Raw genomic sequence first — 16,580 nt, forward strand, 5'->3', positions numbered from 1 at the left:
GGCTGCCTCAGAGGAGGAGCAGCGAGGCGCCTCCCGGCATGCAGTACGCGCGGGGGGGGGCGTGGCGTTCTCTGGATCTCTCACCCGCCCGCCCCGCTGAGGGGAGCAGCGCGGGGCGCCTCCCGGCATACAGCGCGCAGGGGGCGTGGTGTTCTCTGCCTCTCATCTTGCCCTCCCAGCTGAGGGGAGGAACAAGGCGCTTCCCGGCATGCAAAGCGCAGGGGGCGTGGCGTTCTCTGCCTCTCACCCGCCCGCCCAGCAGAGGGGAGGAGCGAGGCGCCTCCCGCATGCAGCGCGCAGGGGGCGTGGCTCTCCGGGGCTGCCTCACCTGCCCAGTCGAGGGGCGGCGCAGTTCGGAGGAAGATGCAGCGCCTGCAGGTGGTTATCGGGCACCTGTCCGGGGCCGGGGGCGGCCGGCCTGCCTCGTTGCGGCCCAGCCCTTGCCTGGGCTACTCTGGGGCCGCCCTCTCGACGGCGGCTGCCCCGGAGGATGTGGTGGTGGTCCACGGGCGGAGGACGCCCATCGCCAAGGCCAAGAGGGGCGGCTTCAAGGTAGTGGAAGCGAGCAGGTGTTGGGCGGGGGGGGGGGGAGAGGGAGGCGCAGGTGGGGGCGGCTGAGGCGATGCTTTCAAGTTCTCTGCATTTCCAAAACCTATTTTTCCTTTTTAAATCGTTTACAGTTCAGTTCATTAATTAATATTATTAGTTCAAAAACCATTACCTTTTTATGAGCTTTTAGGGTTTTTTTTTTGCCTTTTATCTTAGAAGCATAAAATAGAGGTGGTAGGGTCATCTAGTACTGCAATGCAGGAACCTCAACTAGATCAGACGTGATAGGCGTAAACTACTTTTTGTGGCTGGGAAAAGGAGATTGGGAGGGGTGTGTGGAAAAAAGAGAAATAGAATTGTAGAGGTAGAAGGGGCCACGAGGGTCATTTAGTCCAACCCTTTTTTCTCCAGTGTGGGGCTCGAACCCACAGCCCTAAGGTTAAGAGTTTCACATTCTTATTCTTAATGACTGGGCTATCCCAGCAAAAATGAACTAACTCCCAGAGCAAACACTATGTCCGAAGTGGTTCCTTGACTGGCTTTCTCTTTATTAAGATACCCAACAGATTACGGATTGATTTGTTGCAAGCCACCTTGAAGCCTGGTCCAGGGGTGCAGGTGGGATATAAATAAACATTTGACAGATTTGGTGTACTTATATGCTGCTTTTCCGCAACGAACTATGCCCAAACAACAGAATACAGAGCATTGGAAATACAGTTGTGCAAAGTACCGTATTTTTTGCTCTCTAAGACTCACTTTTTCCCTCCTAAAAAGTAAGGGGAAATGTGTGTGCGTCTTATGGAGCAAATGCAGGCTGCGCAGCTATCACAGAAACCAGAACAGCAAGAGGGATTGCTGCTGTCACTGCGCAGCGATCCCTCTTGCTGTTCTGGCTTCTGGGATTCAGAATATTTTTTTTCTTGTTTTCCTCCTCCAAAAACTAGGTGCGTCTTGTGGTCTGGTGCGTCTTATAGAGCGAAAAATACGGTACATGACATGCCAGTAAACTCAAATGTGGCAAAAATTAGCAATTTGGCAGATGCTGAATGAATTCAATGCTACAAAAAGTAATTTTTAAAAAAGAATAAAGGTTTAAGTACATATTTACATAGCAAAGCCCTTAGTGTGGGAAACATGCAAGAGAACAGTTTTCTGTTTCTTCCCCATCTAGGAAACTACACCTGATGAGCTTCTTGCTGCGGTCATGACAGCTGTCCTTAAAGACCTAAATCTAAGCCCTGAGAAGCTGGGAGATATCTGTGTAGGTGAGTAATTTATTTTGAAGTTGCATCACTATACATATTTCTGTTTCTGCCCCAGTTGTAACTGTAAATTTGCTAACCTTGTGCTATGGAATGATTGAGACTTCCTGTCTGGGAAATGGGCAGTCATCTTCTTCTTAAATGCTGATTTGTGCCTTCTTAAAAAATAAATCTGGAGATGGCATTTGAACTGCAGATAACAAAAGCAGATTAATCTCTTTGCACCTAGGAAATGTTCTTCAACCTGGAGCTGGAGCTTTAGTGGCGAGGATTGGACAATTTCTAAGGTGAACTTTGCTATTTAACACTCTTGATACCAGATAAGAAACAGGATAGAGATTGGGGCTGCCAGCTTTGGCTAATGTTTGAGAGTGCAGAAGGAGTATTGCTGGTTTGTCCTACTTTTGTGAACTTTGTCATGCATTGCAGAAAGGAGGTGTGGTGATAACTATCTCAGGTTCTCCACATGCCAAGAGGAAAATAGCAAGGCAGGGGAGGAGGAATACTGGGTGAGATGAAACTTGATAGTCACTCCACTGGCTAAGGAACAAGTGTTAGTAACTTAAGTAATTCCAAGCTGGCTTGAAAGAGGCCAAGGAAAAGTGGTGTAATGGTTTAGGGATGTGCTGTTCTCTGTTTTGCCACCCCCCACCACAGGTGAGGCCTTTATTGTGTACTTCACCTGTCTTTAAGAGGTTGGGCTATGAAACTGAGGTTGTACTTTAGAAAGATACGAGCAAATGGCTTTTCACTTACAGATAATTGAGTGCTTACTCTTTATGAGTGGCAACAAGCATCTCTTTTGGCATCTCACAGTCTGATAATGTGGCTCTCACTGTCCTGTGTCTCCATCGGAGTTTTTTTGCCCCTGGTCTTGATGAAAGCTTATGCATCACTATTAAGTTTGTAACTCGTCCTTCAATGCAGAAGTTCCCAGGGCAGCAAACAACAGTACATTAAAATTCAACACATCGCTAGAGTAAAAGAATTGTGCATGTGTGCAGAAAGGCGTTTGGTAATATTTTGGAAAATACTTTGCAAATTGGTTCAGTCAGGACATGGTGAGTAAGTCAGAATCACATTCTGCAAGCTGGTTTGCTATGCTTCCCCACCTCCCGAAGGCAGTTTGTGGTGGATCAGTGCGCTTCACTTTCTAGGGGCTTTTGAGTCTTTCAGCTGTAGCAGACTTTGAGAAAGAGCTCAGCAGCAGACCATGTACATTGCATGCCAAAGGTTCAGTCCTACACATCTCTAGATAGGGCTGGAAAAGACACCTGTCACTCTGAAAATCTGCTGCCCATCAGATGTAGCGAGCATTTGGCCCTCCAGGTGTCACACATAAATGCCAGCAAGCATGGGTAATGGCCAGGGATGGTGGGAATTGTATTTCAGCAACATCTGGAAGGCTAAAGGTTCTACACATCTGGCATAGACGACCCAAAGCTAGATGGTCCAGTAGTCTGATTTACTATGTCAGCTTTCTTGAACTATAACGTATAGACTGTAATCCCCAAAACTACACCAGATCCTTAGTCCTACTATCTTCATTGAGAATAAGGAGTCTCAAGTGGCTAGAATAGCTTATGTATCTTGCATTATCTTACTCTCAGCATAAACAGACCCTCAAAAGAATGACTCCATCCCTCTAAATTGACATCTCTGAGATGGGCTTCCAACTTTGTTTCTGTGCTAATGAATCATCTTGCTTGCGTCTTGTTTCAGTGGCATTCCAGAGACTGTACCAATATCATGCGTTAACAGGCAGTGCTCATCTGGGTTGCAGGCTCTGATCAATATAGCTGGTAAGAAGGGAGCTGGTGACTGGGCTTGATGGCAAAAAGCTCATGAAAATTCTGCATTCAAAGTAAAATTCTGCATTTCAGTAATTTTGATATATTCCTGTTAAGCATGGGGTATGCCTATTTTGTATCTTTGATTAATAGTTTAAGTATTGCAGAGTCTGGATGTGTGGTGTAATGTGATGTGTATAAAGGAATATACTGAGGCTGGGAGGAGAGGCACAGGTAGCAATACAAGATAGAGAAGTTGTCTCCTTCCCCCACAAATGTTTTTGCAGGCATTGCATACACACTTTCAAATACAATTTCACATTTAAGAACTTAAGACACCCCCCCCCCCCAGATTCTCAGGAATGTGTATATTGTAGCACATAAGGAGCTTGCCTCAAAATTCTGCACTTGTGGCTTTTCAGAGGCCTGGTTAATCTTAGTGCTTTTGAAAATCCTGATCAAAGCAAGTGTCAGCTTGGCATGTGAAGACTTAAAATCCTGGAGCTGAACTTCCTGTGCAGTTTGTATATTGACTCGTGTTGCTAGATGGAGTTAATATTCCTAGACCAATAAGTTTCTTTCCATGAAGATCTGGGCGTGTTCATTATTATTTTTTACATTTCTATACTGCACTTCACGGGGCAGTTTAGAATACAAACACAAAAATACATACCATAAAAACAAACACCCCCCCCCCCCCCGTTTAAAAGGATATAGATTGTGTAATTAGCCAAAGGCCTGGGAGAAGAGGGATGTTTTTGCCTGGTGCCTAAAGATATGTAATGAAGGCAACAGAAGAGGCTCCTTGTAGTTAGTAGCTAAAGGAACCAACTTTACTGAGATTTGTAAATTCTTAATAATATTAACCAGGTTGGAGAATAAGTGAAGTGTTTTAGTTCCCAGAATATGTAATCCCCTCTGTCTGTGCAATATTGGTGAGAGGGGTGCTCACCAAGGTTGATCTTAAATTATTGTTTGTTTTATTTGTAGGTGGCATCAGAAATGGAGCTTACGACATGGGCTTGGCCTGTGGGTAAGGCGAGTCTTTTCACGAACTTCCCTTGCTAGTCTGTAACCTCAGTCACGTTCTCTTCACAGATCATATAGTATTTTATCGAGTGAGGCAGCCGGTACAGAAGGGGGGGGGGCTTTATCCATTCTGACATTTTAGGAATGTAAAAACACCCTCCGTGTTTCATGCTAGCAATGGCAAGGCAATGTTTGCACTAGAATAAAACACCCAAATCCATTATGGAAACTTGTGGGTCTGATGCAACTTCCACTTAAATTTGATTTATAATTTACTTAGGGCGGTTCTACTTAATCCAATTGACATTCTTCCCCATTGAAACTTGTGATTTGAAGCCTGGCCTTATAGGTGTTACGTTTCACTATGTGTTTTATGAAAATCAGTAGGATAGTCAGTAGCACAGATATCTTCCATCTGCTAATCCTGTTCCTAGGATTAAGTCCTAGGTTTTTCCAGCATGTTGTAGAGCACAGGTTGCTATTCATTGGCTCTCAAGTACCTGTAGCAGTTCATAGCAGGGATAATGAGTCTGTGTCGTCTTCCAAGTCATGTGGCTACCGGTAGTAGTCTGTGAGACAGCCAACTTGCAGCACCTCTTTCCTCTCCCATTATTTCTGTGACTCCCTGTTCAAACAGTCCCACAATGGTAGCCTCCAGAGAGAGTCTTCCAGAAAGCTCGAGGTACAGTGGTGCCTCACAAGACGAAAATAATCCGTTCCGCGAGTCTCTTCGTCTAGCGGTTTTTTCGTCTTGCGAAGCAACCCTATTAGCGGTTTAGCGCTATTAGCGGTTTAGCAGCTATTAAAGGCTTAGCGGCTTAGAAAAGGGGGGGAGCGAAAAAAATCGCAAGACGTTTTCGTCTTGCGAAGCAAGCCCATAGGGAAATTCGTCTTGCGAAGCGCATCGAAAAACGGAAAACCCTTTCGTCTAGCGGGTTTTTCGTCTTGCGAGGCATTCGTCTTGCGGGGCACCACTATATCTGTGTATCCTTCCATCCTCCACTCATTCCACATGTGGTGTGGCTGAAGTTTTTAAGCAGTAACAGGCAGACGTTTTAAGTCCACGTGGTTTTATAACCTCTGTAAAAAAACATTTAAGTCAGACTGCAATAAACTCGCGTGCTCTTGAACTGAGTGCATCTCTATTGTGCACCATGAATATTCTAAAACATTTAGTTTTAAAGTTGGTTTTATGAAGGCAGGGTGGTGCAGTTTCATTGTGGGGCTTGGGCTTGGCTTAAACTTCTACTTCAGCTGTAAACCCCTAAGAGGTCTTTGGCAAATAACTCTCTTCTTCAGTTCCACTTCTGTGAAATGGCAGGCCTCACAGGATGACTGGTTGTTACAGGGTCAAAACGCCCCTTATGCTAGTGTAAGACATGAACCCATGAAGCGCTGTACTCAAGCGTCTTAGGTTTTACTCTCTGAAAATTAGTGTTGGGGTGATCAAGTGGGTGTGGTATTCAGACCTAGTGTAGTCCTCCTAGTCCTGAGCTTGCTGGTTGAGGTCATTCTTCAGACTCAGTTTTCAGTCCAGTTTTGCAGGGCCTTTTGAAAGTGGGCTGCTTGCATTCTTTGGAGTTCCAAGTGCTGCCACACACAATTTCCTGATTATAGAGTAAAAGCCATTCCTGTAGGAGGATGTTTACATGTTTCAGCTTTATGCTGCTTAGGATCACACCCTTGTTATAATCTAGGCTTCATAGCTTGGTCTTAATTTTGCAATGACATGTGTTGCGAAAGCATAGCTTGCAAATGCTAGGCCAGAAAAATGTAGAACAGGCCGATCTGGGATTCCGAAACCGAGTGCTCTGACCTTCAGTTCCTGTTGAGCAATGCAGGCCAAGTGTTGCCACTTGTGAGTGGCTTTGTATTGATTTCTCTGGGAAAGACTCGCTAAGCCCACTTTTAAAAACTATGTAGAGAATTGCTGTAGTTAACCTACCAGCCTCCCTGGCAACATTGATCTGTTGTTTAATGCTATCAAGAGTTTAAAGTGTAGCCAAGATCTGCTCTTGTATCTGTACAGATTTCAGACCTGTTGACTTGGCAGATATGCTGTCCTTACAAATAAAAAGTGGTAGTTGATTCTTGTGAGCTGTAAACCTTTTGGTATCTTCTGGTCTGGGGCTGAAAACTGGCACTGCAGACATTAAAAACCTGCTCTTTGGAAAATCCATGGATTCATCGGGTGGCTTATTAGTTTTGTGGAGGCTGTTTGGCAACCAACCTTGAGCCATGGACTATTCAGTCTGACTGCTAAGACTTTGGGCTGATGGCTTCATAAAATCAGGGTATGGTGACATGCACAGCTTCTCTTGCTAAACACATATTTTAAAACTGCATGTAGGAGCGTTTCAGAAAATAACGCAGTCTGTATCCCAGCTGGTACAGAGTAAGATCTGAATGCATCTAAGATCTTTAATGCTATCCTTCAACACACTGTTGCTTGGAAATGATTTCATTAGGATCCTTCAGAGTTAATATGAATATAACTGAGGCATCACAGTCTTTTTCAGAGTTCTAACCTGATAACACAGGACAGCTTTCCTCAACTTGGTTGCTCCCCTAATGTTTTGGACTTTGGCTCTCATCGGGTCCAGCAAACATGTTTAATGAGTCAGGGATGTTATGAGTTATAGTCCAAAATGTTTAGAGGGCACCAATCTAAGGAAGGCTGGCAGAGATTGATACCATTAGAGTGGAGAAGTAGCATCTTATACATGTCTACCTGGAAGTAGTCCAGTTGAGTTCAGTGGGGTTTACTCTCTGGTAAGTGGGTATAAGATTGCTGCTTCAAGTGATTTTTTCCAACAGGAAAAATATATGTAGGCAGCGTGTTTATATTTTGGTTATGTGCTCTCTTTATTTACTGTATTTTCCGCTCTATAAGACGCACTTTCCCCCTCCTAAATAGTAAGGGGAAATGTGTGTGCGTCTTATGGAGCGAATGCAGGTTGTGCAGCTATCCCTGAAGTCAGGAGAGTCAGGAGAGTGAGAGGGATCAGTGCACACCAATCCCTTTCGCTCTCCTGGCTTCAGGGATAGCCACCGAAAGCCTCCGGAGCACAGGGATCGGTGCGCAGCGATACCTCTTGCTGTTCTGACCGCTTTGCTGGAGAGGTGCTGCACAGAGAGGGAAAGCTGTGCAGTGCCCCTTCAGCAAAGCGGGAGCGGAAACAGAGCCCCTTCCATTTCTCCTCCCACTTTACTGGAGAGCCGCTGCGCAGAGAGGGAGAGAATTTTTCCCCCCCTTATTCTCCTCCTCTAAAACTAGGTGCGTCTTATGGTCGGGTGTGTCTTACAGAGCGAAAAATACGGTAATTCTTTTTTAGCGTTCCTATGAAAGCTGTTAGGTACTTGTCTCTTTTACTGATCCCTATATGGTTCTTTCATACATATGATATTTGCAAAAGCATTTCTGTCTCTCTGTTTTCCCTCCAGAGTAGAAAGCATGTCTCTGCGTACCGTCGGCAATCCTGGGGACGTCAGTTCTCGTATGATGGACAACAGCAACGCCAGAGATTGTCTTATCCCAATGGGGTAGGCGTTTTTATCTCTTCTTATGGTTTTAGGGGGGCTTTCTTGATGCTACTTTCCATCTAAGTGAGTTTCTGAGAAATTGCTAATTGTCAGGTTCCTGGTAAAGCTGATGAATGATGAAAGAGGCAAGTAAAAGGCATACAGCAAACATAACAGCAACTTGTGTACAATAAAAAGTCAAAGTTTGCATGGAAGTTATGCATTTTGCATAATAAGTTGAGCAAACTCATCTGTTTTGTATGTGCTTGCCACTGGAGTAAGTTGTTTAAAGAAAGCAAAGACATGGTTGGTATTTTCCCAACATTTTGGCAACTATGTTTAGGCTACTCCAGTTCTTCTTTTTGCTATTGTTTTGTTGACTATAATTATTTTATTGCTGTGATTTTCACTTGCAGTTTAAGAATTTGTATTGTTTTCATTGCTTTATGCAGACTGTTTTGAGGTCACTTTGTTACAGAAAGCAGTACTATAAAAGTGTTTAATAAATATGTCCTCTTCAGCCAGTTGGTCTATTTTCCCTCCCCACTTTTGATGTTTTTCATTGGGCATCACTGACATATTTATAAGCTTAGTCTTGCAGTAATGTGAACTGGAAGCTTGCTTTTTTAGTAATGAAAGTTGTGATTCTTGGGGTGGCAGATCCTGAGCATGCATGATTCTGGACCCCCTGGTTCTTTTGAAAGTCACATTGGTTCCACTGTTCCTTCACTTTCCTTAGAGAGACAAATATGCTCTGAACCAATGGATTAATCCACCTGATAACTAATCTTGTTTTTCAGAATAACCTCAGAGAATGTAGCCGAAAGGTTTAACGTCACCCGGAAAAAGCAAGATGCCTTTGCCTTGGCTTCTCAGCAAAAGTAAGTGGTTGCTTTTCTCCTCCAGCTCCCAAAGAAATGGACTTTGGCTCTTTCCCACTTAGAAGCTGCCTGCTTTCTGTGTCCTGCTTGCCACAGCCACTGCTTACGGTTCACCTGCGTCTATGCAAACACCAGCATCCCAGAGCAGCTTATTGAATCCAGCATTTCTTAGTACAGTCGTACCTTGGACGTCAAACAGAATCCGTGCCGGAAGTCCATTCAACTTCCATTCAGAAACGTTCAGAAACCAATGCGTAGCTTCTGATTGGCTGCAAGGAGCTCCTGCAGCCCATTGGAAGCTGTGGAAGCCCCGTCGGACATTTGGCTTCCAAAAATCGTTCACAAACCGGAACGACTCACTTCTGGGTTTACGACTTTCAGGGGCCAAAACTTTCGAGAACTAAGCTGTTCAAAAACCAAGGTACGATTATACTATATTTTGGCTAATGCAGCATTAAATCATGCTGTGTCATTCCTGCGAAATGACCTGCTTGGTTCAGTGGTTTATTCAGGTCGCCTTCCTGCCTGATTATATAACACAGTGGCTCACAGCAGGGACTTTGCTTGTTGGTTGTGTGCCTAGTGTATAGTTAGGGAAGTCGCTTCCAAGCCAGATTCTCCTTGCCATTGCGATGGCACCACCAATCATAGCAGTTCGTGCATTCACACCCTCCCTCTTGCTTGCTTGCGCCGGGGGGTGGGTCCTGATATGCATGGAGGGGAGATAATGTCTTCCTGCTCACCCCTTTCTCCTCAGTTTGACTTGTGTTCTCCTAGGAACTCCAGAAACTGCATTCACACCAATTCATTCCATTGGTCCTACCAGCTCAGTAATAGCTACACTGAATCTGGCTCTCTCGGGCTTCAGGCATAGCTCTTTCCCAACTGTCCCAAGGACTTGGTAGGGACCTGGGCTTTGCTGCTGATCTATGGCCTTTTCTGGTATGTGTCAGACGTTGTGTGGCTTAGCTGGCTTGATTCATGCAGTGCTGCTAGCTCTGCAGGCACAGGAATGCAGTGCACCTACTTTCCAAATGTAAGATATTGTCGCTTGGGTTATGCAGCTTGATCTGACTGTGCCTTTGAGCCAGTTAATTGAAGTCTTTCAGTTCTGCTTAGGAAGACAAGTGTTTTGTATTTTGCCTGGCATGAGCAGACGCTATGGTGCTAGTTTTGGCTTGTATGCAGAACATGGAAGGCAGTAATCTTAACGGATCAGTCTTTGCTGCAGTGTAGGGCTGTAAAAGTTTGTAGACCTGTTTGTGTTTGTCTTAGGTTTGTGATTGTCATCCTGTCAGATGGAAGAGCTTTGTGGAACCTGTGCAGGCTCGAATGGTCAAGGATCATCTAATAAATTGCCATAGTTTAGCATCTCAAGTGCCAATGGTTGAGACTAGGAATAGAGTGTTTGTATAAAGTCAGATCTACCGCCGTCTCACATAAACATCCTCACAAAACACCATTGAAATGAGCGGAAACATTGCTTTCAAATGGAAGGGGGGACCCAGAGCAGCAAACATTGCTTGGACTCCTCTTAGAGCAAGCATGGACAACTCCTGCTCCCTTCCTGTGCTAACATAGGTGACGTTATTTAAATGTCTTTCATACAGCTTTAGGAACACACACTCTTATTTTGTGCCTTCACCCTGTGCTTAGTACACAGCAATGTTCTGAAAAATGTGGAAAAAAGTACATTTGTGCTTCCAGAGCAGCTCGAGCCCAGCAGATGGGGTGGTTTAAAGATGAGATTGTCCCAGTCACCACCACCTTCACGGATGACCAGGGCCAAGAGAAGACGATCACTGTGCTCCAAGATGAAGGGGTCAGGCCAAGCACCACGCTGGAGGGGTTGGCGAAGCTAAAGCCGGCCTTCAAGGAGAATGGCACCACGACTGCTGGTAAGTACTAGGAGCAGAGGCCGAATTAACAGGAGATGAAGCAACTGGAGGCATTTGTAACTTGTGCCAAGGAGTCTTTTCTATTTGCAGTTATGCACGTCGGTGAAACGTGCCAGTTCAGTCTCGTTGGTTTGGCTGTTACTTACGTAATGCTTAGTAGCCGCAAGATGCAAAGTGCTGTTAACAGCAGAGGAAGAAAAACCAGTTTGAAATAATGAAGCCAGTGGTGACTTGCGTTTGGAAGGAGGCATAGCTCAGTGGTGGAATGCATAATTTACACTCCAGAGCAGGCATTCCCAAACGGGTTTCCAGCTCTTTTGGGGCTACAAGTCCCATCATCCCTAGTTAGCCGGACCAGTGGTCAGGGATGATGGGAATTGTAGCTCAAAATAGCTGGAGACCCCAGCATCTCCATCTTAATAGGAAAGGCCACTGCCAGTCAGAGTAGACAATACTGGGTTCTGTGGGAAGATCATCTGACCTGGTATAAGGCATCTTTCTACCCATAACCTGGACTAGGTTGTTTCTTTTATTGTGTTTAAGGAAACAGATAAAATTGCTCATAAACAGGTTATTAATGGAGGAAGTTTGTGTGCATGTTTGAAGCGGGATTGTGGGAAAGAAATAGAGATATATTAGATGGGAAGGCATAGGCAACAATTCCTGAACATTGCAGAGTTTTGCAGCCAATGCAATTCTCAGTCAGTGTCAGATTCTATACAAAATAAAAAAAGTCCTTCCAGTAGCACCTTAGAGACCAACTAAGTTTGTTATTGGAGCTTTTGTGTGCATGTGCACTTCTTCACATTTCTGAAGAAGTGTGCATGCACACGAAAGCTCCAATAACAAACTTAGTTGGTCTTTAAGGTGCTACTGGAAGGATTTTTTTTATTTTGTTTCGACTACGGCAGACCAACACGGCTACCTACCTGTATCAGATTCTATGATTCCCACATTTGGAGGCCAGCAAAAAAAGTAAACAGTATATTGATCCTCTCTGAAGGCTGTTGGTTAGTCCTGCTCTGAATAGCTGCCAGCAGCACTGGTCACAGTAGCTGCAAACGAATCCTGATGTTGGTGGATTTCTGTGTCAAAGATCACCACTACAGGCAACAGAAACTCCTGTGACCACATTAACTTAGGCCTGCAAATGGCTGGGAACAGACATAGTCTGAATCTTCCCCCCGCCCCCTTTGGTAGAGTTGTGTCATAATTAACAGGTTTGTGCTGGGCTTGCCAGCATTCTGTGTAACTAAACCTGCCTCACAATGCTGAAACCTTGCCCTGGCGTGGGAAATCTCTTGCCACAGGTAATTCCAGCCAAGTTAGTGACGGCGCTGCTGCGGTTCTCCTGGCCAGACGTTCCAGAGCGTCCCAGCTGGGCCTTCCCATCCTCGGGGTGCTGAGGTCGTGTGCAATCGTTGGCGTTCCACCTGATGTCATGGGCATAGGACCAGCCTATGCCATTCCGGTGGCATTGGAAAAGGCTGGTAAGTTAACCTCGGGCCAGGGGTTGCCAGCATTTTGGGGCCAGTCGGCACATTTTGGACATTGAGTAAGTGCTGTGGGTACCAGTCACAAAAGGGCTGCTGTGGAGCATGACATGATAAACAAAATGGAGCGAGCATGGTCTTTGCCACTGTCCACCCCCCACCCAGAAAACCTGAGGCTTACGGTAGGAAGTTCACTATGTCCTGCTGGTGGGGATCACGAATATTAATTTCATCAACACAAACTGTGATGCCACTGATACCTAGTAACAGGGAGAATTTACCAGTAGCAGGAAAAATACAGAAGGTGACTGTACTTCACTCACTCTCGTGCACACACCTCACACAAACAAACCATGGACACACAAGCATCTCTAACTCTTGCACACACACTTCAGATATTTCTCCCTCTTTCTGCCCAAGTTCATTTTCTCTCCCCCCCTCTCTCCCACCCCATATTCATATTTCCCTCCCATATCTTTTGGGGGGATGAGTCAAACACTGAAAGGGTGGAGCAGGCTAATTTCACAATGAATTGCAACAGCGGTGTTACGAATATTAACTGGAAAGGCTTACTTTGGCATCTTCTCTCGCTCTAACCTGCAGGTTTGACTGTGAAAGATATTGACATATTTGAAATCAACGAGGCCTTTGCTAGTCAGGTAAGATTTGCCCATTTTGTTGCACTTCATTTTTAGGGTGGGGTTTTCTCTGTATTGGGACCAAATGGATTTAGGTCTCTTCTGGAGGTGATGGGCTTAGGTGAAAGCAAAAAGCTCATCACTTCTCTTGCAATGCATGTGTATTAAAAGCATCTTGGATAGATGAAGAATTCAAAAAAATAAGGGCTTTCTAGTCGCAATAATTAAGAGGTAGACCGCATTTAAGGTTCTTGTAGCCACTGGATGATAATAATAATAATAATAATAATAATAATAATAATAAATTTTATTTATATCCCGCCCTCCCCAGCCGAAGCCGGGCTCAGGGCGGCTAACAACAATAAAACAATACAAAAGTACAACATAAACAACATTCTAAAATCATTCATTATAAAAATTAATTAATTCAAGCCACTAGCAACCATTGGGCCAGAGCTCTGCGAAGATTGCCGAGGGAGGGAGTCAGGCTGTGCCCTGGCCAAAGGCCTGGTGGAACAGCTCTGTCTTGCAGGCCCTGCGGAAGGATGTCAAGTCCTGCAGGGCCCTGGTCTCTTGTGACAGAGTGTTCCACCAGATCGGAGCCACAGCCGAAAAAGCCCTGGCTCTAGTTGAGGCCAGCCTAACTTCTCTGTGGCCTGGGACCTTCAAGATGTTTTTATTTGAAGACCGTAGGTTTCTCTGTGGGGCATACCAGGAGAGGCGGTCCCGTAGGTACGAGGGTCCTAGGCCATATAGGGCTTTAAAGGTTAAAACCAGCACCTTAAACCTGATCCTGTACTCCACCGGGAGCCAGTGCAGTTCCTGTATGCCCCATTCTACACACAGCCTGGGCTGAAAACGTGTGCACCTATCCTTTATCAGGCTATTCGTTCTTCCTTGCAGCCTCCCCTGCCATAGTCTCCCTTGATCTTACCCAACCGATTTGGCTTGAATTGGACTACGGGGGTTTAAGCAGTGGCATTTCAGTGCTGTGTGAAACCAGTTTGCACAGCGTTGCTGCAATTCATCCACCCTTCCCCATGGAACCCCTTTCAGGGCACTGGAAGTGGCAGAGGCAGCAGCACTGTGATGAGGTGCAAGAATGGGTTTCACGCATGAGCTCTTTGCTGCAGTCAGAGTTTTAATTGAAGGTCCACCCTCAGCATTGGGAACTGAACATCCTATTTCCAATTAAACATGCTCCCTGCTTTTAATATTGTTAATTTGCACCAGGACTTGCAAGAAGTAGAATACCATTCCCCGTGGTGTTCACTTGGCAAATGAAAGGTGGACAAAACCCACATTCCCCTTCTCCCAGCTTTCTGTTTTGAGGAGACTGTGGAATGGCTTAGAAGCAGCTGGTCCTCTAAGTCGGGAACTTCTTGGAACTGCATTTATTTTTGCCACTCCAGGGATGTTTCTCCTAGTCGGGCTGGAGGAATAGGGTTAGAGCGTCCCTTCCTCACCACTCCTTGCACCTCCCTCCCAAAGCTTCGATATTTATAATGTGGTGTGAGTAGTAGAAATCTAGTGCATACAGTGGGGGTACTCATATTCCTTATTCAGGTAATTCTCGTGTTCACCTAGCTTGCTTCGTTACATGCAGAGACGACGAAAACAGGAAGAGGCGACTTATAGGAAGAGGCGTAACTCTATTTGGTTGCTTTAAAATGTTGAATCTCCTTAAGAAGTCAAAGGTGGGAGATTCAGATGTTGAGACCCCTGGCAAAGTGGAGGTAACACTGACTGTGGTGTTTCTGCAGGCTGTCTACTGTGTGGAGAAGCTTGGCATCCCCATGGAGAAGGTCAATCCCCTTGGTGGGGCCATTGCTTTGGGGCACCCTCTGGGCTGCACTGGGGCGCGGCAGGTGGTCACTCTGCTCAACGAGCTGAAGCGTAGGGGGAAGAGGTGAGTGTGGAGTCACTTGCATTAACTCTTAACTTTGAAGTATGTATGGATGCTGCATGTTGCTAAAGAAAGACGTACTTTTTTATGCCCCTGGTGCTGGAGGGGTTTGTGTAGGTGGTTTCCCAACTGGAGAAACTTGTTCAGGAGTTACAACTATCTCAAAGCTTTCTTACGCAAGTTCTAACTGGCAGAAAGAAATGCAAGACACATCAAAGGACTTTGTTATTGCATGTGGCAATAATTCAACAGTTTGTGGAGCCGTTGGTGTTAGTGCCTTTTGGGGCAGACTTTTTGATTGGTCCCTGCCACTTGCAATCCAAGTGTACTGTTAGGTTCTACTGCAGTAAACACCTATTTCTCTCTCCCTCCCCAAATCTCAGTAACTGAAATGATTTTGAAAGCAACTTCCCCCGATCTTTGGCTCTCATTTTCTCTCATACACTGCTTTGGGTATGTCCAAGCAGTAAATCATACAGAGACACATCAGGCAGCCTCTGGGCTGAGTACTTCTGAATAAATCTAGCTCTTGCAGCACACAGCTTAGGAATATTGGGCTGAAGTATCTCAGGTGGCAGGAACTGCATTCAGCTGCCATTGTGCCACTTATTCCAGTTGTCACATAGGGCAGAAGAGTTAGCTGGTTTTAGTCTGTGTTGCAAATTCTGACCTGTGTGACCATGGAGTATGAGTTCAAAAGTAGTCGGTTTCTAAAACCATGTCAGATGAAACTAGAGAATGCAAACAAGAGTTAGGCACTAACTTGTGTCCTTCTTTCAGAGGATATGGCGTGGTCTCCATGTGCATTGGAACAGGGATGGGAGCAGCTGCGGTGTTCGAGTACCCTGGAAAGTGAACAGATCTCTGGCCTGCTTAACGGCTGGAAGTTTCCAGCACCTCCCCCCAAATGATTCATGAATCGGTCCAATGAAAAGATGCTGAGATAGCCTGCAGGTGGGATACACGCCACAGCACTCTAGTTCAGTTGTCCCTCTTTGCAGCCTTCCAGCTAAATCTTGCACAGGGATGGCATGCTCCTACAAGAGAGGCTTTGGGGTAGGCAGGATGGGACGAGTGTCATAAATCTTGACCTGTGGGGCGGAGCCAGTTGAGTACCCGTTCCGGAGGGGAATTCTGCCTAAAGGGACTAATCGTGTATTTGGGAGCAGGCTCCAGCAGCACTGGCTTCTTCATTTAGCCAGCCTAACTCTGCGAGACAAGAGTCAGTCAATAGAGGTCCTCTTAGGACTGTCTGATAAAAGGTACAGGTTGATGTAGCGCTGTTGAAACAGAGGAGGGCTGTGGCTTTGCTTTGCTTAGGGAAGGTGACTTAATAAATGGCGTTCAAAAGCTTAGCTTTGGCGGCTCCCAAGTGCCCCCCTCCAATATGCTAATAACTCCTAAAACATTCCTGCCAATATTATGCCAGGTCAGAAGTTTACACTGATCATTAAGGATTTTAACCAATTAATGAAATTTCATTAATGAAAACCTCAGTATGGCTTCCTTTGCGAGACACCTAGTGTCAGAACCTGAGCCTTTAATAGCAACTAAATAATAAAGTTTTCTAATAACTACTGTTTTCTAGTCCTGATTTATAAAAAAGCAA

At 45.4% G+C, this 16,580-nt stretch overlaps 1 protein-coding gene across 1 annotated transcript; it reads left to right on the top strand.

The window, feature by feature from the left end:
• Positions 1-335: 335 nt before the first annotated feature.
• On the top strand, positions 336-16,549 carry ACAA1 (acetyl-CoA acyltransferase 1). Its single transcript, XM_082192526.1, has 12 exons — positions 336-552; positions 1,724-1,817; positions 2,044-2,101; positions 3,537-3,616; positions 4,595-4,637; positions 8,078-8,176; positions 8,956-9,036; positions 10,744-10,934; positions 12,245-12,424; positions 13,031-13,086; positions 14,829-14,974; positions 15,752-16,549. The coding sequence occupies exons 1-12, from the start codon at positions 364-366 to the stop codon at positions 15,825-15,827; spliced, it is 1,293 nt and encodes a 430-aa protein (XP_082048652.1). The 5' UTR covers positions 336-363; the 3' UTR covers positions 15,828-16,549.
• The last annotated feature ends 31 nt before the right edge of the window (positions 16,550-16,580 follow it).

This window comes from Podarcis vaucheri (assembly GCF_965113315.1).
Source record: "Podarcis vaucheri genome assembly, chromosome: 12".
Classification (NCBI taxonomy): Eukaryota; Metazoa; Chordata; class Lepidosauria; order Squamata; family Lacertidae; genus Podarcis; species Podarcis vaucheri.

Excerpts from the sequence above, each read along its gene's own strand:
- ACAA1 (XM_082192526.1), top strand. The coding sequence starts at position 364 with ATGCAGCGCCTGCAGGTGGTTATCGGGCACCTGTCCGGGGCCGGGGGC. Across the intron at positions 8,177-8,955 it reads GATTGTCTTATCCCAATGGG|AATAACCTCAGAGAATGTAG; the intron begins GTAGGCGTTTTT and ends CTTGTTTTTCAG. Across the intron at positions 14,975-15,751 it reads CTGAAGCGTAGGGGGAAGAG|AGGATATGGCGTGGTCTCCA; the intron begins GTGAGTGTGGAG and ends TCCTTCTTTCAG.